The 22,410-nt window shown below is 55.0% G+C and overlaps 1 protein-coding gene across 2 annotated transcripts in view; it reads left to right on the top strand.

Moving 5' to 3' along the window:
* The window catches only part of TICRR (TOPBP1 interacting checkpoint and replication regulator), a 29,040-nt gene that overhangs the window by 4,811 nt on the left and 1,819 nt on the right, over positions 1-22,410 (top strand). Inside the window, exons 3-20 of one of the 2 annotated variants that reach the window (XM_045825111.1) lie at positions 182-420; positions 2,532-2,766; positions 3,897-4,026; positions 6,123-6,262; positions 7,046-7,261; positions 9,791-9,942; positions 10,676-10,776; positions 11,063-11,156; positions 11,244-11,323; positions 11,495-11,734; positions 12,264-12,360; positions 14,095-14,152; positions 15,498-15,641; positions 16,487-16,577; positions 17,521-17,573; positions 18,227-18,361; positions 18,965-19,122; positions 20,283-22,374. In XM_045825111.1, coding sequence (XP_045681067.1) covers positions 182-420; positions 2,532-2,766; positions 3,897-4,026; positions 6,123-6,262; positions 7,046-7,261; positions 9,791-9,942; positions 10,676-10,776; positions 11,063-11,156; positions 11,244-11,323; positions 11,495-11,734; positions 12,264-12,360; positions 14,095-14,152; positions 15,498-15,641; positions 16,487-16,577; positions 17,521-17,573; positions 18,227-18,361; positions 18,965-19,122; positions 20,283-22,374 — 4,455 coding nt within the window. Of the gene's footprint in view, positions 1-181; positions 421-2,531; positions 2,767-3,896; positions 4,027-6,122; positions 6,263-7,045; positions 7,262-9,790; positions 9,943-10,675; positions 10,777-11,062; positions 11,157-11,243; positions 11,324-11,494; positions 11,735-12,203; positions 12,361-14,094; positions 14,153-15,497; positions 15,642-16,486; positions 16,578-17,520; positions 17,574-18,226; positions 18,362-18,964; positions 19,123-20,282; positions 22,375-22,410 lie in introns of both variants that reach the window. The other variant, XM_045825110.1, reaches the window with a different exon arrangement.

The raw sequence follows: 22,410 nt of genomic DNA, 5'->3' as shown, positions 1-22,410 counted from the left end.
TCCTGCCGAGCTCCGTGCGCTTGCTGCTGGCAACAGGGTGAGGGCTGAGTGGGAACTAAGTAGCAATAATAGTCCCTCCGCTGACAATCGAACTTTTTTCTTCTTACTGTTAAACCTGTGATTACTAACTATTGATTACATTATAATGTTGATTACGTTACATCTTCTTCATTGCGCACAGGCAAAGAGGTTCCAGAGGCCTGGGCAGTCGTCCTGGAGCCCTTGGCCATGCATCAGAGACACTTTCAGAAACCGGTCCGCATTTTCCTAAAAGGCACGGCTGCCCAGTGGTCCCCGCCGACGAGCGGCACCGTGGGCAGTGACAGCTGGATGCTGCGGAGTCCAGGGGAGTGTCCATCAACCCAAAGGGCATTATTTCAGCAGCTGGTGGACAGACTGACCGCCGAAGAGTTACATCTGGTAGGTCTCATCCACGCACGTGCTCCGTCATCCTTGCCTAAGATCATGCTGTAAAGGGAAATGTGAAATGTGAGTGTCTGTCACGGGATCCCAGGCACGTGGACACACGCACATGACACAGTGCCAGCGAACAGACGTGTGTGAGTGACGTCGCCCACAGCACAGCGCCCCGGCGGTGCTCATCAGGGAAGCAGCAGTGTGTGGAAGTCCGTGTGCCCGGGATCCCGCGAGGTGACATTGGACTCACATGAGGAGAAAGGCTGCGGGCTGAACGCCGAGATCGTGTTAGGGTGGCGGAGTGAGGGGACAGCGACCCCTCCTCCCTCGCCCTCGTTATCTGTGTTTGCACTTTACACAGGCAAATGCAGTCTGAAATAGCAAATGGAAAATTCCGGGAATAAGTTTTAAATTGCAAGCTGTTTTGGGTCGTATGATGATGAGCTCTTGCCCAGTCCTGCCCGGTCGTGGGCTGTCCCTTAGTCCAGCGTCTCTGCGCCGCCCACACCCCTCGCCCGTTAGGTTAGTAGCTGTCCCGGAGTCACGGCGCTTGCGTCCAGGCGGCTCTCGCTTGACTTACTCGTGGCCGCAGAGCACAAGGCCCGTGGCGCTGACACTGCGGAGGCCACAGCGAGGCCGGAAGTGCTCCCTCCCGTGGACAGGTGCGGGCAGTGCAGGAAGGTGTGTTGGGCGCGACAGACCACCTTCACATGACTGTTGTTCCAGTGCACTGTTACAGCTGTACTGTTTCGCAGGTGCTTGTTAATCTCTCACTGTGTCTAATTTATACAGTAAACTGTGCCATAGGCCTGTGCACACAGGAAAAAACATCGTGCGTGTATAGCGTGTGGTGCTGTGCGGTTCCAGGCGCCCCTGGGGGGCTCGGAACGCATCTCCCACGGACAAGGGGGCATTTGATACGCATCTATCACTTTTATGTAAAAAAATACATTTCATTTTTAAAAGCCCTCCGCTGTAATATTAAGTATAATAGTGTCCAATAGTTATACAAACTTAGAAGTGGCTTCTAGAAAGGAATACCTACCCAGGCTTGATTTAAAGGCAATGGTTATTTTTATTTCATCTTTATTGTGTTTTTTCCCATTACCATTTAGTCCCCTTACACCCTCCGCACCCCCCTGCCCCCAGCAATCACCACACTCTTGTCCATGTCCATGGGTCTTTTTTCCTTTTGCTTAAAGGTGATGGCTATTTTTATTTTATTTATTTATTTTTGTTTAAATGAGTTATCTTTCTTTTAAAGATTTTATTTATTTTTAGAGAGGGGAGGGGGGAGAAAAAGAGAGAGAGAGAAACATCAATGTGCAGTTGCTGGGGGCTGTGGCCTGCAACCTAGGCATGTGCCCTTACTGGGAATCGAACCTGCGACACTTTGGTTCGCAGCCTGCGCTCAATCCACTGAGCTACACCAGCCAGGGTAAGATGGTGGCTATTTTTAAACAGCCAAAAAACTCCCCGCCTTAGTTCGTCTTCTGCCTTCGTAACCCCAGAAGGCTTCCCTCTCCCGGACCGCGGTGTGAGACATTCTAGAGATGAGCTGGGCGGTCCCCGAGCAGAGGTCCTGAGGGCTCTCTGCCCTGACGGACGGAGAGCAGCGGGAGGGGCGTGGGGGCGGCGGGATGGGGGGTCCGGTCTCCCCTCTCTGCCCGCCGTGTGAGCTGGCGAACCCCCAGCGGCCGTGCCGCCTCCTGGTTCAGCACGGGGTTGGGGGTTCGTACACACGTGGCTTCTGCCCCTCGCTAACTGGGCAACCTCGAACAGGTTACTCATTCCTCGGCCTCAGCCCTCCTGGATGCAATGGGGCGGGAACCACGGTTGCCTCAGAGAGGCTGGGGGAGTCCGTGAGTTATGACGAGCACAGAGCACATGCTCAGTCCACACTCCCGGTGACCCCGGGCTTCCCTGTTTGTGTGTTGAGGAGTTAGGAGTACGTGATCTGTAAGCTCAGTTCCAGCACTAACACCCTCAGGCCCATCTCTACTCCAGTTTTTTATATGGATAATCACGGGGAGAGGCTACTGTTTCTGTTACTGAGCGACATTCTTCATGCATACACCAGCACCATTCTCAGCTAACTAGAACTTCTCGTGCAGGTTGCCTCCGTGGACCCTGGGGACGGCTGGCCGCCCATCACCGGAGTTATGTCCCTGCTGTCTGCCAGCGCTACAGTCCTCACTGTGTTCCGCGTTGAGGAGGCCGCATTTCACAGACATGTGCTCCAGGCAGTGGCGGCAGAGAGCCCTCAGGATGCAGCGCCCCTCTTCCCCGGTGTTGTGGATGTTGTGTTGAGCCAGACTCACACCCTGCTGGAAGGCCCCGCTGCCCCTGGTTAGTTCTGAACCCACAGCTGGCACCCCAGCACAGTGGTTTGCAGCCATTTCCAGCACCAGGGTTTTTTTCATTGCACTCTTGGTAGAGCCCCAATACCTGTTATAAAACAGGTAAAAGCAAACAGTAGTGCTTCAGGCAACGTAAGTCACGTTTATTTACAGAAACCCCGAAGCCCTTTAGGGAAGACCAAAGGCTCTGTGAAACGGGGTTGAAGCCGAAGGTGTAGCATGAAACCTGGTTTTCAGCGTATTTCATAAAGACTGCACCTGCACCTGTTGGGATTCTGTCTGCCTTCCAGTGCGTGGCAGTGTTATTTATGCTAGGTAGATAAAAATAAGATTAATGTGATATTCTGTCTACTGAACAGATTTAGGGAGTGCCTGCTACGTGTCAGGCATGGTTCTAGGTTTGGGGAATACATCAGTGAACAGAATAGACAAAGGTCTCTGCTGTCGTGGGGTTTACCAAGGAGATGAGAGAATAAACTGCGTAAGGGAGTTATACAGTGTACTTGAAAGCATTAAGTGCCATATAATAAACAGGAAAAAGGGAGTGGAGCATGTTCAAGGGGAATTGGAGGGGTGCAATTTTATGAAAATTTTTATTTTTAGAGGGGAAGGGAGGGCGAAAGAGGGACAGAAACATGCATGGGTGGTCTTGTGCACACCCCCTACTGCTGGCCCAGCCTGCAGCCCAGAAATGTGCCCTGACTGGGGATTGAACCAGCTACCCCTTGGCTTGCAGGCCAGCACTCAGGCCACTGAGCACACCAGCTGGGGCTGGAAGAGGGTGGTTTTCGGCAGGCCTTGTTGGAAGGCAGTATTTGCACCCAGGCCTCACGGAAGCGGCAGGGAGTGCACATTCCTGATTGAGGCCTTGGGCCGGGTGTGCGTCCGCCGAGTCTGAGCAGCCACAGCAGCAGCTCAAGCCTGCGTATGCGCGTCTCCGCAGTAGCGGTTTTCGTAGACACGGGCCCGTCGGAGTTGGTGCAGCCGAAGGAATGTAGTTAGTGCCCCTCCGCACGTCCTTGGGCAGGAGGCGGTGGGTCCCCGGCAGCAGCCAGTGCGGGGATGGCCACCGTGGTTCTCACGCCTCCTTTCCCCCCATCTCTGCCCCACTCCCTGCAGCGCCTCCCGGTCCAGAGTGGGTCCAGCAGGAGCTCGGCCGCACCGCGCCCTGGACCCCGGCGGTCACCGAGAGCTGGTTTCCCTGCTCCAACCTGAGTGGCGCCAGTTCCAGCCTGATGGAGTCGTTTTGGTAAGACCTGTTCTGGTTCTCTGGGTGTTGACAACTCAGACCAGAGGAGGCGGGGTGTGTGTGTGTGTGTGTGTGTGTGTGTGTGTGTGTGCGCGCGCCCGCGCAAGCACTTTAACAGACCACAGTTCATGAGTATAGTTCAATAACATGAAAAACAAATTACGTGACTGTGTGTGGTGCCAGGCGGGTACCAGACTCACGGCTCCGGAAACTATGTAAATGTCCAACCACCACGGTGCACCCCTGAGATGGACATGAAATAATACTGAATGTCAACTGTGATAAAAAAAAAATCTGAAAAAGCAAATTTAAAACCAGTAGGATCATGTTAGAAATCACTTCTGTTGAAATTAAATGATTTTCAAAGTTAAGCAAGTAAATTTAAAAAAAACTACAAAAGGAGAGTGTTGTTTGGTGGGTGTACATCCCGGTTTCACAGGACGAGGAGAGTTCTGGAGAGGACCATCACGGGGCGGAGGCAGCACAGCATTGTCAATGTACATGATACCAGTGCATTTACGTGCTGTGTATTTCACCACGTGACAACACTTGGAAACAATTACAAAGATAAAATGTTCTCCCATGTTGTGGTTGTGAGAAAATATGTAGTATTATATCTCTAAAAATGGGAAATAGCAAACTTTTTTTTTAAGCCTTGGGAATGTTTTATTTCTGTACTTTTTTTTAAGAGATGCGATTTTTTAAAGATTTTTAATTTATTTTCTTTTTAGAGAGGGAAGGGAGTGGGGAGAGGGAAAGAGAGGGAGAGAGAGAGAGAGAGAGAGAAACATCAATGTGTGGTTGCTGGGGGCCGTGGCCTGCAACCCAGGCATGTGCCCTGACTGGGAATGGAACCTGTGATACCTGGTTCGCAGCCCGTGCTCAATCCACTGAGCTACGCCAGCCAGGGCTTGGAAATAGCAAACTTGTACAATGCAGATAAATTTATAGTTGAAAGAAAATTTATAGATTTAAACTGTCTTTTAAAGAAGAAAAATTAAAAATGAATTAGCTAAATGTCCAACACAGAAAATGATAAAAGAGTAAACCCAAGAAATGACGGAGGAAGGCAGTAGTAAAGATAAGAGTAACGATGAATCAAACAGGAAACAAACAATAGAAACCCACAGAAACAAAAGCGGACTCTCTGAGAAACCGAATGGAGGTATCTGTAGCAGGATAGCGGAACATCACGGTGGAGCGATCACACAGAAACAAGCAAGCAGTGTTAGCGATGGAACCGGTGTAGTGAAGACTTCTTTTTCCGCACAGACACCCAGTTGGCACTGCTCCTCCGTTAAAGGACGTTCTCTCTCTTGTTCTCTCTCATGGGGTTGCTGTGGCGCCTTTGTGGGGGTCAGGAGACCGCCACCGCGCGGGCCTGCCCCTGGGCCCAGCCTGGCCCAGAAGTTCCCGGAACACCCTTTGTCTTGCGTCCTGGCGTCAGGCAGTCTGCGTCCTCGCAGCTTCCCCGCCCCCGAATTGGTTTGGCTGTCCTAGATTTTTTTGCATTTCGATGTAAGTTTTGGCTTCGACCTGTTAATTCCCACCCAGCAGCCTGCTAGGGTTTTCGGTGGAGTGCTCGGCGTCTGTAGGTCACTTTGGGAAGGGCCGACACCTTAGTAATTAATGATGAGCGCTCTGGTTCGTGGACGTGGTGCAGCTCAGAGGGGCTCAGGACAAAACAGGTGCGCTCTGCCCAAGAGAGGAAAGCTCACCACAAGCTCTGGTGCGGACTTGCGCCCCGCAGTCTGGGCGGGAGGGGCCACAGACAGGCCGGCGGGGCAGGATGGGGGCCCAGGAAGTGCAGTGGTCCCGTAATTGGACACGCCCCCTAGGACATGCAGATCTGGTTAATAAAAGTCAATACCGCGTGTAACGATGGATGGTTCTGTGAACAGGGAGCTTCTGCCTCTGAGCAGAAGTGTTCAGATCCTAAGAAGAAAGGGACCTCTTCCCTCCTGAGAAAATACGTTTTTGAAGGCAATCTTGTGGGGACACATGTCCATTAGCATATCCAAAGTTACTGTCGTTTGGTCTGTAAGGCATCTAGGGAAATCAGAATCCAGCTTCACACTAGACGTCTCTGCTCACAGCTTACTGCAGGCCGCGCCTTCCAGCACGGAGGAGCCCTCCCAGACGGAGAGTGAGCTCACGCGGCGCCTGTCCGAGCTCTACCTGCGGAAGGCTCGCGAGGAGTCCGCGGCGCCTGGCCGGGAGGACCGCAGGAGGAAACGTACGCACATGCGGAGGGGTTTCTGAGCGGTCTTTCGCGAGACTGTATGTTTGAAAGATCGCCGTTCCCTAAAATGAGGTTGAAATGGTAACTGGATAAACAGGGACAAGTTCCTCTATTTCAAACTTGAAAATAATTACATTAGTAAAATAGTGATTTAAAAATCAGCCACAATCCTACCTTCTTAATGAATAAATCATTTTTATTTTTATTTATATTTTACTTAAAGACCTTATTTACTTTTAGAAAGAGGGGCAGGGAGGGAAAAAGAAAGGGAGGGAAACATCCATCAGCTGCCCCACGACACCCCCAACCAGGGACCTGGTCTGCAGCCCAGGCAGGTGCCGTGGCTGGGAATCGATCCAGCAACCTTTTGCTTCGTGGGATGATGCCCAATCCATTGAGCCACACCGGTCAAGCCAAACAATATTTGTTTTTAGCAGAACTTTAAATACAGCTTTGTATGCCTCTTACCGAATTACTTCTTCATCTGCTACCTTGCCTTTTCAGTTACTATTCCACCTCATTGCTTAACAAAACTGACAAAATTCTGTGGTTGAACATCCAGATTGACATTTTTGTCATTGTAAATAATACCAGCATGTACATCATGATATGATTTGTTCTTTAGCCTAAGCTTCCAAGAAAAGTTATTGCATAGTGAAGTGGGAAAAGTAGCTCTTGGTGCAAAATTGAATTAGTGTTTGGGGGGGTAACAAGCACCGCTTGGTTCTGCGGGAGGGTAGAAATCATTTTCCATTTCTTCCCACGATGTGCCGGCAGGGGGCGTCCCTTGCACCCCGGTGAGGCAGAAGATGAACACCATGTGCCGCTCCCTCAAGATGCTGAATGTGGCGAGGCTGAATGTCAAGGCTCAGAAGCTGCACCCGGATGCCAGTCCAGAAGCCGCTGGGGAGAGGGGGGTCCAGAAGACAGCTGGCGGGAGAGCGGCCGCTAAACTGGAGAGCAGAGGGAGAAGGCGGAGCTCCAGACCAAGAGGTACCGCTCACTGCCGCAGCCTTCGGTGTCCGGGTCCCTGTGCGCTTTCGTACCCTCCTGTGCTCGGAAGTTTCCGTCCCTTCCCCAGTCAGGGCACGTTTACCGAGCGTCCGTTCCGTGCCCACACGTGTGCTGTGGGGACGCAGGAATAAGACAACACCCTCTCCTGAGATTTATGACCCAGCCACAAAGAACAGTAATGAGCAGGTGTACGTTGGGAGATATATGTGTATGCATATATATGCGCACGTGTATATAATATAATGAACTAATGAAGTTAATCCGTAAGAGCTAAGATCCACCACAGAAAATACTTGCTCATTTGATTGGTAAAGACATAACAGGCACTGAGAAAGGGAAGGCCAGTCTTGGCTGGAACAGGCTGAGGAGGCTCCCAAGGAGCCAGTGGGGCGCAGGTTAGACCTTGAACGGAGCACAGTGGAGGTGGCGGCGGGAAGGGGGTGGGCCCGGCAGAGTCGCAGAGGAGGGCTGGGGCTGGGCCGCAGGGCGAGGGCTTAAAGCAGTTCTCTGCCTTCGTGCATAAAGGGAGGGAGACAGGGAGACGGTCGTGACGAAGCGGCGAGGTTGTGGAGGCCTTTCAGGGCGTCGGGTGTCGTGGCGCCGCCAGCTTTGTTCTTCTTTCTCAAGACTCTGGCTATCCGGGGTCTTTTGCGGACCCATATAAATTTTAGGACTGTTTGTTCTAGTTTTGTGGAAAATGCCGTTAGTATTTTGCTAGGGATTGCTTTGATTCTGTCGACTGCATTGGTTAGTACGGACAGTTTAACGATGCTGTTCTTTCAGTCCCTGAGCAAAGCTTATGCTTCCACTTATTTGTATCTTCTCCGGCGTCTTTCTTCACTGTCTTATAATTTTCTGAAGGCAGGTCTTTTACCTCCTTGGTTAAATTCATTCCTAGGTATTTCATTCTTTATGATGCAATTGTAAATGGAATTGTTTTCTTAGTTTCTATTTCTGATAGCATTATTGGTGTATGAAAATGCAACCACTTTCTGAATATTAATTTTGTATCCTGCTACTTCACTGAATTTATCAGCTCTAGTAGTTTCTGGGTGGACTCTTTAGGGTTCCCTTTACGTAGTATTAGGTCATCTGCCACTAGTGAGAGTTTTAATTCTCCCTTTCCAGTTTGGATGTGTTTTACTTCTTGTCTGAACGCTGTGGCGGGGACCTCTAGTACTGTGTTGGACAGAAGCGGGGAAGTGGGCACCGTGTCTTGTCCCTGATCTTAAAGAAACAGCGTTCAGCTTCTCACGGTCGAGTGTGGTGTCAGCTGTGGCTGGTGCGGGCGCACTTCATTGTGTTGGTGTGTTCCCTCTGTTTCCACTTTTTTGAGAGGTTTTTTTTCCCCCCACATATGGAAGCTGGATTTTGTCAAATGCTTTTTACCAACCTTGCGTCCCATGAACAAATCCCACTTGATCATGGCATATGACCCATTTAATGTATTGCGGAATTCAACTTACTAGTATTTTGTTAAAGATTTTTACATCTGCTTTCATCGGGAATATTGACCTCCAGTTTTCTCTCTTTTTTGTAGTGCCTTTGTCTAGTTTTGGAATCAGGATAATGCTGGCCTCGTAAAGTGAGATTGAGAGCCTTCCCTTGTCTTCAATTTTGGGGGATATGTTAGGAAGGACAGGTGTTAATTCTTCTGTGAATTTGGTGGGATTTGCCTGGGAAGCCACCTGGTCCGTGGCTTGTTTGTTGGGAGTTTTTGGTCATTGATTCCATCTCGTTAGTCATTACCGGTCTGCTCAGATTTTCCGTCACTTCCTCCTCCTGCTCTGGGCCGTTGTGTGTTTCTAGGAACTCACCCGTCTCTTCTAGCCTGTCCAGTTTGCTGGCACGTGAGTGTTTGTGTAGTATGTCCTTACACCCCTTTGCACTTCTGCGGTGTCGGTTGTCACTTCTCTTGTATTTCTGGTTCTATTTATTTGGAATGGGTCTGGCTAAAGGCTCATCATTCTTGTTTATCTATTCAAAGAACGAGCTCTTGGTTTTATTGATCTTTGGTGTCTTTTTTTGGGATTCTGTTTTGTTTGTTTCTGCTCTGATCTTCGTTATTTACTGTCAGCAGAGCGAGTCATTTCGCGAGCAGGTGGTTCGTGCTCCTGCCCTCTAAGAGAAGGCGTTGGTCTACGGCGACGCTTCGTCTTTACCAGCGCGGTCTGCTGGTTTTCACAGCCAGATGTTGTGGGGGCTTTTCTTCCCCACACTGGTGCCCCTGGCGTGGCTGGGACCCCTCGCTCCTCGGGGGGAACCCCTGCAGCCGAGAGACCCCTCAGTGTGGGACCTGCCCCGTCTACGTGTCCGCCCCTTTCACCAGAGTCAACATGTCAGCTTCTCCCCTTAGTTCCAGGACTTCCGCTAGTCTTCAGGGGGTCCCGGTGTGTTCCGTAATGTAACTGTAATGTTGGCATGGTCGTGGGACGAGGCCAGCCTGGCCTTTACGAACTCTGCCATCTTCACCGCAAGTCCTCGATTTAACCCCACCTCCCACCACAGATTTTAAAACCGAAGAGGAGCTACAGTCTTACCTGCATGAGAATTACCAGAAGACTGTGGCCGCAGGAGGAGCCGAGTTGCATTCATGTGCTGAGAACATGATCTCGACCGTGAAAGCTTTCCTGAAGTCCAGAGGCAGCCGGGACGCAGAGGTGAGAGAGCCCCGTGACGAGGCGGCCGTTGCCTTGTGCTGGGTGTGGGCTGTGTGTTCACTGCGTGGCCCTGGGTCAACGCTGGTGTGTGAGGAAGGAAGTGGGTGGGATTCCAGGCTTGGAGGTTGGACCTGGTGAACTCGTAAGGCAGAAATCAAGGAGACAGGTTAGGTCGGGTAATCACGTGCTTCCCCTCTACTGAAAGTTCTGTCCTGACCTGAGCTGTATGAGTAAGCCGGTGAGTGCACGTCACAGTCACCTGGGGCGTCTGTTTAACAGCTGATGCCCGCCGTCCCCCAGGCACACTGAAACAGGTCCTCGGGCGCTGGGACCCGGGCGTCCGTACTGTTGACACGCTTCTCACGTGAGCCTCACGCACAGGGAGTGTTGCAGAGCACCTCGAGGTCCACGACACCGCTTCTGCCTGTGGCGAGCGAGGCCAGGCTCCGCCTGAGCCAGCGGAGTCGTTTACGTACTCGGGCGGCTCGGTCACTGCTTCCTGGAGTCTTCTCCGTAACGGAGGTCAGGGCTGCAGGCCCGCTGTGTCCCTGCCCAAGTAGTTCCTTTTTTTTTCACATGTTCATTTGAAAGATTGAAAAGAAGATTCATTTCACTATTTTTCATTCAAATGAAAGAAGGGGGAAGGGAAGATACTACCCTTTCCAGGGCCTCCGTGGGCCATGGGGAAAGTGGAAATAACGACAAGGGATGTGACATGCCTCTGTGTTTCCAGACGGACTGCCTGGACCAGGTGGAAAGGACCCTCTTGAAAACCAGCAGAAGTCTTAGGCAGAACATAGGCAAGAACCTGGGGAAAGAAGACAGAGTCCGAGAGTAAGTGACTATTTTTTAACCATTACTCCAAAACAAAGCTCTATGACGTGCTTGTATCCATTTGGAATAAATGGCAAAGTGCTTGACGGGTATTTGTTGCTGGTTCTTCACGATCTAATGTGCAGTGTGTCCCCTGTTTACCCGATAACCTTGTCATTGTGTAGAAAAAGCAATGGTTCCTCTTTTTGTTGTTTTTTGTTTACGTAGATGCACGATTAAGGAAGGGGCCTTCAGCAGAGTGGCACTCCAAGCAGGTGTGACCGTGTCTGTCTGTCTGTCTTTCCAGGTGCCAGCTGCAGGTGTTCCTGCGTCTGGAGCTGTGTCGACAGTGCCCGTCGGTGCCCGACAGTGTGGGCGCCGTGGAGCGGGCGGTGGAGGAGGCAAGTACATCGCCCAGCACTGCCGGGCACGTGCCGTAGCCACTCCCTGCAGAGAGGCACGTGGTCATTTTGTCACATCTCCTTCAGGTGACAGATTTGCTGCGCACGGTGTGTTTAACCGAGGATTCGGCGTACCTGGCCAAGTTTCTGGAAGAAATTCTGAGCTTGTGAGTTTGATGACCACTGCCTTCACTTTAAAGCTGGTTCCCCGAGAACTTCCTGCGGTAGTGTTTCAGAGTCAGGGGACAGTGGGGCCCATTTCCCAGGCTGGGTGAGGGAGGGACCGGTGGCTGGGCCCTGGTGGCGGACCGTCCCCTTTGAACCGACCTCTCCTGCAGGTACACGGACTCCATCCCCGAGACACTCGGGAAACTCTACGACAGCCTGGGCTTCGTCATCCCTCAGAAGCTGGCCGACGTCCTCCCGACAGACTTTTTCAGCGACGACTCCGTGACGCAGGACAGCCAGTCGCCGCGTCTTTCTGCGCCTCTTCCTTCGAGTGCTCCCAGGTCAGCGTCAGGCGGCGCCGAGTCCCACCAACTGGAGGAGCTTCGCACGCGGTCGGCGAAGAAGAGGAGGTGGGAGCTTGAGGGACTGCAGGGACTGTTCTAGTGCGGGCCAGGGGTGCGTGGGCACCGTAGTCCAGCTGTCTTTGTTCATGGTCTGTTGACCTCCCTGCTGCCCTTACGTCTGAATCACAGAAGCCCGTCGTTGGGGTTTCCACCGCACGTTCCCTGGAGGTTACCGAGTGTCAGCAGCCTGTGACACTGTGTCACCCAGGGCACAGCCGGTGTTCGTCACGTAGCCCAGTGTCCCTCTTGACCGTCACGGGCTCTCCAGGGACTGGGAGCCTTCCACGGGACAAGCTTCGGGTTTCAGCTTGCGTTTTAAGCTTTTCTTGATGTTTTTCATTGCTCACGACTAGCGGAGTTTATAGTAGTTACTTTTGGAAAGCCCGGGGTTGACTTGTTTTGCCAACGCCATAAGTCCAGGCCAACGCCAAGATCACTGACCTTCATTTCGATCATGTTTTATTTCACACTGTAGTTCCAGTCCAGCCTGTAACCTCTACAAAGGGGATGTTGACGGCTTCTCTCTGTTTAAAAGGAAAAACGCGTGGCGAAGACATAAAAGCGTGGCGGAGGTCTCACAGAGTCGTCGTCAGATTGAAATTCCCAGAGTGTCCAAGAGAGCCGCCAAAAACGTAAGTGGTTTCCAGGAGACGGGAAGCGGCGAGAGCAGAGTCGTGCCTTCCCACGCGCATCCCACCGAGTGTCCCACTGAGAGGAGACGGAGCAGCAGCATCTCTGCGCTTAGGCGGCGGGCCCTGGGGCGCAGGAGTGACGGGGTGTTTGTGCGCATGTGGTCTGGGGAGTGTGGAAACAGGCATGGCTTTGAGATGAACCCTTTACCTGAAAGTGTGGCGGTCACAGGTAATACAGATGTGTAAGAGCACGCCAGAGTTAGGAATGAGGAAGTGAACTCGAATCCCCGATGTAGGTGAGAGAGAATACTCGTGAAACAGTGACGGACGTGCGCAGAGGCCGTTGGGAAGCTGCGCGCGGTCGGAGCAGGGCGTGGGCCGCCTGCGGAGAGTGCGTCTCAGTGCGCGTGTGTTTCCTCTCAGGAACCAGGGGAGCGGGTTGTGGGGAAGGGTTGCGGGTGCTGTCGTGAAGCCAGGGGGTAGCTGGCTTTTGTGACAGATGCGAGGACTTGTTTTGTTGGTAGCAGACGAAGAGAAGCCCGGGCGGAGTCCGAGGACTGGGTAGAACTGCCGTGTCGCCAAGGCGGGGAGGAAGGGAGACGGCACGTGTGTTGAAACTTGGGAACCACATGAATCACTGGGAGAGTTCGGTTCTGTGAGAACCAGCATCCGAAGCATCGGTCATCATGGTGCTGGTCTGCAGTCTGTCCCTGGAGATTTATAACTGCCCTTGGGAACCAGAGGTGGGGTTGCTTTTACAGTCGGTGGCCCCCACTGTCTTAGCAGGCCCGCAGGGGTGCACGTGAGTGAGACTTGGGTCTGGCAGTGATGGGCGGTGGCAGTCAGTGCTGAGAGAGCTGGTGCTCCTCCGGTCCAAACTCTCATTTCAGACTGGCCGGGCTGGCCAAGGAAGCGTACTTGTGGGTGGTTGTTTGTTTGTTAGCTTGTGTAAGCTTACTTCTTTAAAACTGGGTTTCCTGAGATCAGGGTTTGGTTTTGGTTACTAACGAGTGTCCGTTTGTTGGGTTTCTCCGCCTGCATGGTGGTTCCTTCTTCAGTTGTTCCAGTGGCATAACTTTAAATAACCAAAAAGTCTGTAAAAACAATTCCATTGCTGACATGCCCCTGGATTATAGGCTCCTGAGTCCTCTGCTGGAGTAGGCAACAAATGGCAGTTTAGTTCCGAGAAGTTCTTAACCGTGTAGCCATCCTGTAGTTACTTTGTGTGGGTTTTCAGTTGTACGTAAGGTATACATGCTAAATCATTAGCACAGAGTCGAAATGATATAGAGTTAAAGGTTAGAGTGTCCAGAAGTGACCACTGGTGACGGAGGTGTGTGTTCCCGGGCCCCGTCCTGCGTGCACCAGCAGTGCACACACGTGTGCACATCACAAGTGGTTGACCCGCCGCACCTCATCTGCACTTTCACTTTTCCCGTCAGGGACCTGTCCCTGGGTTAGTGTGTTCACGGGTCTCCGTCCGCTCCTCTGAGAGGTCTTCCTAACCCTCAGATACCTGCGCTGGAGGGAGGAGCCATAATTTGTTTCCCTCTGGGTGACATGTCGGCTGTTGCCCACGTTGCGTTATTGCCTTGTGGCCTTCGGTGTCCTTGGAAGGAATATCTATTTTTGTGCCTTTTGCAACTTTCTGTAAAGCTCAAAGGGTTTCATGGGCAATTTTACTCTTTGGCGTTCAGTGCACACCTGCTTTCTTACCGGGTTTTCTCGTCTCAGGAGAACTCGCGCCCCGGCCTGCAGCAGCCGCCACTCCTTCCGAAGGACACGGTGCAAGGTAGGCGCTCCGTTCCCCGGGGCCCCTGTGCGTGGGCCCCGAGCGACCCCTCACTCTGACCGCGCGTGTTCAAGGGGATGCCTCATCTCGTGTGGGTGTGGGTTAATGACGGGGGTCCAGATAGCACATGCCAGCGGAACGGAGTGTTCCCCTGGTCTCGACGCACTGCGTGCTGCAAGGTAACGCCCCTGAAGTCTTTCTTTAAAAAACGCCTTTATCATGAAAACCAGGAAAATAAAAGACAGTGGAACTGGCTAAACGAGGGGCATTTAAGAGTGACAGCTCAGTGCACTCCACGGCCCCTGCTTGGATCATACATTTAGAAAGAAGCTACACAGGACGTTGAGACAGTGCGAGAAAGCTGGCAATGGGTCACAGGCTAGGTCACGTGCCCTCGCTCTTAGGACACCCGCGCCGAAGGCAGGGGCTGGGGTGGACGGTCTTCCAGTACCTGAATTTTACTAGTCCTGGAAATGTTCTGTGGGTATTAAACATTTCGGAAACGGGCAAATGGAAAGTAACACATCCACGTTAGCTCTCAGGCCACAGGCCTGCCCCGTGGACGGCCTGAGGCAGGTGGTAGGCGGTCTGGTGTGGAGATGGGGCAACAGCTTTCAGAACTGGTGTCCTTGACGGGAGCGTCCCCACCACGGACAAGAAGCCACGAGGGCTCCTTCCCGCGTGGGGATCCTCCTTCCTTTGGTTTTCCGTCCGTGGCCGGCTCTCAGGAGAATTTACCGCAGGTGAATCTCCGGTGGCCTTCACTAGGCCATCTTGAGTCGAAGGCGCCGTTTTGCTAAGTTTGTCAAGTATTTCTTGACTCGTCTGCCCTTCCCCAGACTCTGAGTCTAAATGGTCACAGCTTTCATGTTCTTAGGTCAGGAAGACAATTTAAAATAACCCAGAAAATCAATCAGATATTCATAAGAAGAAAGGAACCTTTGAAACCGAACAGTTTCTCACCGCTCAGGCTGAGGTAGCTACAAAGCAGCAAAAAGCTCCGCAGGGAGAAGAACCCTCACAGCCCTGGGGCACGTTACAGAGGCCGTGACCTGCGTTAGCCTTTCCTGTGGGTCGCGTCCAGTTCATAGTGCAGCTCCTAGCGCAGGGGCCGCGGGCTTTGCCTGCGCGCGTCTGAGGGGCCGGGTCTGACGCTGAGCTGCAGCGCGCCTGACTTCAGTGCGGCACGCGGGCACGGCCCCGAGGACACCCTGTCGGCGGGCGTCGGTCTGTGCGGTGGTCTCCTCCAGCAGCTTCCCTCTGTTTCGGCAACTCTCCTCCCACATGGGGCATTTGTCAATAATAATATTTGGCCTTTTGGGGGTTTTTTTTTTCATGCTTTCAGAAGTGACCAAAGTTCGAAGAAATCTCTTCAACCAGGAGTTTTCCCCGTCCAAGAGACCGGCCAAGCGCGGGCTGCCTCGCAGCCACTCCGTGTCCGCCGCGGAAGGCCTGGCGCGGGAGCTCGACGGCGCCGAGAGGACCACGGGTGCGTGTGCGTGTGCGGGCCTCGAGGGAGCGGGCGTCCTCGCTGAAGCTCGTTGGCCCCTGCGGGCTCCCTCTCCCCTGCGGTCGGGTCACCAGCTTCCCCCGGGCCTCTGTCCAGGCTCCGGGTGAAACGGGGTGCTGGTCCCTCTCCCGCCTCCCTTCCCAGTTACCCTGCAGGCAAGCGTCTGTTCTGTAGAACCGGGTACAGAGAAGCAGAGGGTGGTGATTACACAGTTTTCTCATCTTCTCTTTTTTTTTAGTGTTTTAGGTTTGTGGGGTGTTTTGTTTGTTTTTGCTTCTTAAAGAATTGAGATATAATTCATGTACTATGAAATCAACCCTTTTAAAGTACGTGGTTTGGTGGTTTTCAGCATGTTCACAAAGGTGGCAACTCTCGGAGCTGACTCCTTCCGGAACATTGTCGTCACTCCCTGCTGGAGGCAACCACCCGCTTTCCGTTTCCATGGGTGTTCCTTCTGAGTGGGGCCGTGTGACTCGAGGTCTGTGCGGGCAGCTGCCTTCACTCCGCGCACTGTCCTCCATGTCCATCTGCGCCATACTGCGCTAGCTCTTGGCACTTCATTTCTGCTTACTGCCAGCAAACGCCATGTGGACAGATTAGATTCCGTTCACCCACGCGTCGCTTGGTGGGCATGCGTGTTGTCTCCACTGCGTGTCTCGTGAGAAGTGCTGCTGTAGACGTTCGTGGAGAGTTTGTGTGGGCTCGATTTCAGTTCGCAAGCACGTGGCCAGAAGCAGAGTAGCTGGGACGCAGGGTAGCCCCCGCTCGCCCCTGGCCCCGCCGCTCTTTCCGGAGAAGTGACGCGTGTGCCGCTCCCGTTTCAGGTCACCGCAGGCTGCTGACGAGGACCGTGGCCGAGACTCCGGAGCACAAGCAGGTGTCCAGGAGGCTGCTGCACAGACAGGTCAAGGGCAGGTGGGTGACGTCCTTATGCGGCTTCTCCTACCTCCTGCCTCACCAGCTTCGTGGCTCCAATCTTAACTGTGTTCCCTGGAACCCAAGAGCATTCTGGAAACTCCCCGAGGGCTGGAGGGCCTGCAGGGGGCGCTCTGTCCTGGCCTGGTTCGCCTGGCATAATTGTCTTGAGGTTTATCCACGTTGCTGCGTGTATCAGTAGCTCGTCCCCTTGTGTTACTGAGTAATATACTGCTGAATGGACGTTGTACAATTTTAAAGTCTACTCACGGGCCAACATGGGGAAGGAGGGAGCCCTCGTTACAGCCAGGCAAGGCTGGAGGCTCCGGCCCCGCCCTCCCATGCTGACCAGGGCCACGGTTTCCCGTAGCACCTGCTTAGGGCAGGGCAGGTCCAATCTTAAAAGCTTCCGTCCTGCTTGACCGCCCCTTTCCTAGTTCTCTGGTGGGAGAGCTGGCTTTCCCGAGGGCAGTGTTGGTCTGTCTGCGCTTCCTGGTGTGTTCCCGTGGTCAGCCTCTCCGGCACCCAGTCTGGGGTCTGTGAAGCGAAAAGGAAATTCCAGGAGCCCCCCAGCCGTGTCCTGACTCCCAGCCCGGCTGCCTCTCCTCTCCCCCTTGGGATCACTCACACAGTGACCGGGTGACTGGCTGTGCCTAAGAGGAAGACTGGGGAGAGGCACGTCCACTGTGGCTCGTCACGGCTCCGGCTTGTCATTGTTGGTGTACAGGTTTCACACTCGCGGGCACGCTCATCCACAGGATAAGTCAGTTACCAGGAAGAGCTGCCCTGACCCTGCGCAGTGGCGCCCGAGAGCGCCGGCTCAGCCCGCCAGACTCCGTGTCTCTGACCTCGTGGGCGGAAGAGCTGTGTCTCTCTCACATGTGGTGATCATGAGTCAGTTCTCGGTGATCGTGGGTCACCCTTGTGCTTTCTGTTCCCGAAGGTCCTCGGATCCTGGGCCTGATGTCGATGTCGTTGAGGAGTCCCCGGAAAGAGGTGCGCCCTGCACTTGTCGCGGGGTTTGGGGCTTGGTTTTATCCACGTGCTGCCGCCCAGCGCGCCCGCAGGCACCCTGCAGGCACAGCTGCGGCCCACAGCACACGTCAGCCACAATGACCAGTGCCTGGTCTCCTTACAAAGCATATACGACGGGGTTTCCAAACTCCGGCTTCTTTTTAACCCAGAAATGTATGCGTATTACAGAAGAATCAAAGTGTAGAGAAGCCAAAACTTTAATGATCACTTGGTAATCCCATAACTCAGAACATTTACTGTTAGTAAGATTTTAGCTTTAGCTGTGTTCTTACAGGTGATACTCTACACAAATATGTTGTAATATTCACATGAAAGCTACAGTTCTTAAAATATTTTTTTTTTGCAAAAGCCACCATACTTCACATACACTTTCTCCCCACACCATGCTGCACAGTGGCGGCTCACGGCGCTGCCTGGGGGTGGCGGTCTGGTGGGTCAGTGGGGCTTTCGCACCTTGCTGGGGCCACCTGTCAGCCCCTCTTATCCTTGTTACAAAAATCAAAAAGTCGAATTTATATCTTGTGTTTGGTGCAACGTAGGTTTTCCTCCTTTTGTACATGGGAGGTGACAGGCTTGCACCTCCCCCGGTACTAAGTGTGGCTCTGGTTTTGTAGAAATCAGTCTGAGAAGAAGCCCTCGGATCAAGCAGCTGTCACTCGGCAGGACAAGCTCTGGTCCCATCTACCCCGTGTCTCCGCCGAAGGCTCGGAGTGTGCAAAGAGCTCCCTCGCTGCTGCGGGACAAGCCAGGTAACGCACTTGGCAGCCTGTCCTCCGCAGTTCACGCTGACTCCTTCGGGAGTGTGTCTGGGGAAAGAAGCTTGAAATCTGACCTTTCGTTTCTTCACACGGGAGCCGTAGGCCACACACACATTTGAGGTTCAGGGTGATGGCCGGCTGAACGGTCCAGGGTCTTCAGGATCAGGACCATCAGGACCATCCCTTTGGGTTCTGGTGGCAGGTTGTCTGCCCTGTCCTGGTTACACATTCATCGGAGGGGAGTTCACCTGCGGTTGCCAGCCTGTGGGCGAACCCTACACACAGTGCCCCGGGTGGGAGGTGATATCTGTCTGCCCTTCACTCGTTATCAGCAGTGCGCTTCTATGTTACAGAGCAACTTTGCTCTGGCCGCCTACACTTCCCGACACAGGAGATGGAGTCAGCTGCAGTCGGTGAACGCAGCACAGCAGCGGGGCTGCAGCGGTTGCTGACACCCCTGGGTGGGGTGTCCCGCCAGTCCGTCTCCACGATGACTGTCTCCTGCTTGTGTACGGACCGGCTCCTGTTCGTGTTCATGTTGAGAGGGCAGAAGCTTAGAAAGATTCAAATATTGCCCATGTTTTTGACTTGCAGACCAAAGACAACATTCTACCATCCCAAGTGTTCAGTCTCCAAAGAAGCTTCTTTTCGGGGCAGTGTCCCAGAGGTTCAGCCCCTCCGAGAAGGGCGTGGCTCGGACCCAGAGGCCTCCAGGAAAGATGCCGGCTGCTGAGCTGCCCGCAGACTCTCAGGTAGGGCGTTTCCGCGGTGCTTCGGTGGCGGCTCTGGAGAAAGGGGCCCTGCCAACCAGCTAGGCCTAGGGGTTTGAGAAAGCAGACAGAGAGACGGAGACTGGGGAGAAGAGACGTGAGAAGCCGGGTATAAAGACATTCAAAAAAGAGGAGAAGGAGGCGGAGATCCCAAAAGGAGGTCCATAATCTCAGCCTGAGGTTGGAGGGAGGGAGAGAGCAATCATGTAGAGACTGCAGACATCACCGAGAGGAGTGGGAGGCCGGGCAGATGCGACAGAAGAGATGAGGGGAAGGGGTCAGGGTGGTGGGGCAGGGGGCTGGGACTGAGTGACGTCGGGGGGAGAGCTGCGGGGACACGCCTCGCCTCCCTGGGACCCCTGCCGGGCGGGGCGCTTACCTGCAGCGTCTCCCAGTCCTCACGTGGCTGCACCTGAAGCTTTTTTATTATTGAATTTATTGGGGCGGCACTGGGTAATAGAATTAGATTTCAGGTGTACAGCCGTACAGTACATCATCTGTGTATTGTATTTGCTCCTGAATCTTTACCGTACAGGTGAATGACAAAGGAGAGAAGGGGTGGGGTACGGGGTCTCAGGTTTTAGAGGTAGAATAGGGGGGGTCTCTTAACCAGCTCGAGGTTGGGCCCCAAAGGCCTCTCTGGTTGGGAGAACGTGCTTTCAGCGGTGCCGCCTGTGGTGCGCTGACCCTGTCTCTCCCACACTCCACACACTCCCCCCCCCCACACACACACAGTCCTCGCCCATAGAGTGCGGGAGAACAGCAGGTGACGTGGCACCCAGGGGCTGCTTCAGACAAAGATCAGAGGCGGTCGTGCCGAGGGGAAGGAAACCTGGGCGTGTGCGGTGACGGGGAGAGGCGGGGAGCAGCACAGCTGCGTCAGCAAATTGGTTATCTGAGGGAAACAGGCTGTGGCTGGATCCAGGGCTGGTGCTGGAGAGTGGCCAAGTGAACAAAACTGAGCCCCGCTGTGGGCGTAGAAGCGTGTCCGCACTCAGCGCGCTCCTGTGGCCGGCTGCGAGTCTCCCGTGTGCCTTTCTCCCCGTGTTCAAGGTCGCCGAAGCCGTCTGGCGGGGGGCAGGGGTGGGGGGGTGACACGGGTCTCGATGCTCAAGCACTGACATGAGTGCTTTTCTTCCCAGACCCCCAGGAAGAGTGCCCGGAAGTCTCCGAGCTCTCCTGCAGCTGCAGCCAGAAGGCTTCCTGGGACCCCGCAGACCCCGCTGCGCAGCCCTGAGGGGCGGCTGAAGCCCCCTGCGGCCTGGACCCCTGCCCGACAGGCGCTCTTCCGGTCCTTTCAGGATTCCTCCACACACGGCTGCCATCTACCTTCTCCACCTAAACTCCCCATGCGGAAAGGGCGCCCCCTGCTGGAACGAGGTGCCTCTCCACTCGGAAAGATACCCAGAACTCCTGGAAGGCCACACATCCAGCCCCTTGGGTTTTTGCAGGATCCTGCCTGGTCACCTGCCGTGAACTCCAGTCCGGAAAGCCCCTCTGCGCTGGCCACCACCGAGGTGCTGTCCACTGGCCAGTGCAGGTCCGGGAGTCCGACTTTCGGCAGGGGCTCTGTCCAGTTGCCTCCTGGAGAGGCAAGGACCGGGATGCGAAGGGACACAGCCCTCGTGGGCACACCTCCCAACCAGAATCGCCAACATCCCTGCATCCCCAGAGCCACTCAGGGGGAGGAGCCAGCACAGAAACGGAAGGTCAAAGCTGTCAGAACCCCAGAGAGACCCAGGGACACACCCATAACGCCTTCCCCACCTGGTTCTCCAAAGGAGCCTCTGCCCTCTCCCGTCTGTGAGGCTGCCCGGAGCCCACTCGGGACCCCTGCGGCAGAGTCCCCTCCCCCTGCACAGCCGGACTGGGGAGCACTCTGGGATCCGGGCAGCGGGGCCCCGTCTCTCTCGCACCCCACCCCTTCGGCTGCCCCCAGAACCTGGCAGAGCGCTGAACCGGACGTCACGCCCGGCCGGCCCCCCGCTCACATCGGGACGAGGGACAGTGGGCCCTCTGATGCGGAGGGCAGCTTCCCGGAGGGCGAGCCCAGCACCTCGGCTGCCTTCACCGACACCAGGAAGCACCCGAAGGACGCGGACCCCGCCTCCCCTGGGCCACCCCAAAGGCTCCCTGACCCTGGGCCTGGCTGCAGCAGTGACTGGTGCCGCTCCTCCCCTTCACTCGGCGCGGGGGACACGGGGCGCCTCACTCTCCTGGAAGAAGCCGAGTGCCGTGGCGCCGGGGACCCAAGCAGCGGCCCTGAGGGGCTGAGGACGGGCGCTACCGATGAGAGGCCCTCTCCGTCTCCCCTCGGGGATCCCCTGCCGTCCCCTCCTCGCTCCGGGCCCGGCTCCCCCCTGACGCCATCCTGCGCCCTGCACTGCTCTGACCACAGAGGGCTGCGCGGGGCAGCCACTCCCACCTGGCGCTCAGGCGTGCCCGCCAAGGTGCAGACCTACGAGGTGGAACTGGAGATGCAGGCTTCCGGGGTGCCCAAGGTCCGAATCAAGAAGAGAGACGCCAGCCCTCGGTCTGAAGCCGAGCCGCCGAGGCGGGCGCAGAGCGTGCCGCCCGGTCTCGGCACGCCCAGGGGCAGCAAGCCCTCCTGCAAACTGGAGACCACCTACACGTCAACCCCCTGCCTCCGCCCCTCGCACAGCAGCCCCGGCAGGAGTGGGGGGCAAACCTACATCTGCCAGTCCTGCGCCCCCAGCACCCCCAGCCCGTTCCAGACGGACGCCGGGGTCCCGTGGACACCATCTCCCAAGCACAGCGGGAAGACGACCCCCGACGGGATCAAGGACTGGCCCCGCAGGAAGCGGGCGACGCTCTGCGGCCCGGGCACCGCCGCGGGGAGGGGCGACGCTGGCACAGACCTTCCTGCGGGCGGGCCGCTGCTCCCGCCGGAGGACAAGGAGCCTGGCCTCCGGCTCGGCACCGGCAGGTCTCCCCTCCTGGGGGACTTTGAGCTCGAGGGGGTGTATCAGCTGCCAGACCGATCACCTTCCGGGGACAGCGAGTCTAAGGCCGAGGAACCCTTCTCCTGGGGACAGTTCGGGTTGGGTCCCAGGAAGAGACTGCTTTCTGCCGAGGAGGAGGCCGAGTGGGAAGCCAGGAGGGTCCGTGACAGGCTGAGAGGAGACTCGGAAGTTGGTCAGAGCGAGGAGAGGTCCCCGGGGATGGGCGTGCAGCAGCTCCCCACCGAGGGGGTCGACGAGGCGCCAGTTTCCCGTGAGTCTGCTGACCGAGCCAGGCTGGGGGCTGGGA

This window comes from Phyllostomus hastatus, unplaced genomic scaffold (genome assembly GCF_019186645.2).
Source record: "Phyllostomus hastatus isolate PE091 unplaced genomic scaffold, TTU_PhHast_1.1 phas_scaffold_555, whole genome shotgun sequence".
NCBI lineage: Eukaryota > Metazoa > Chordata > Mammalia > Chiroptera > Phyllostomidae > Phyllostomus > Phyllostomus hastatus.
This window is presented reverse-complemented; position numbering and strand designations above follow the sequence as displayed.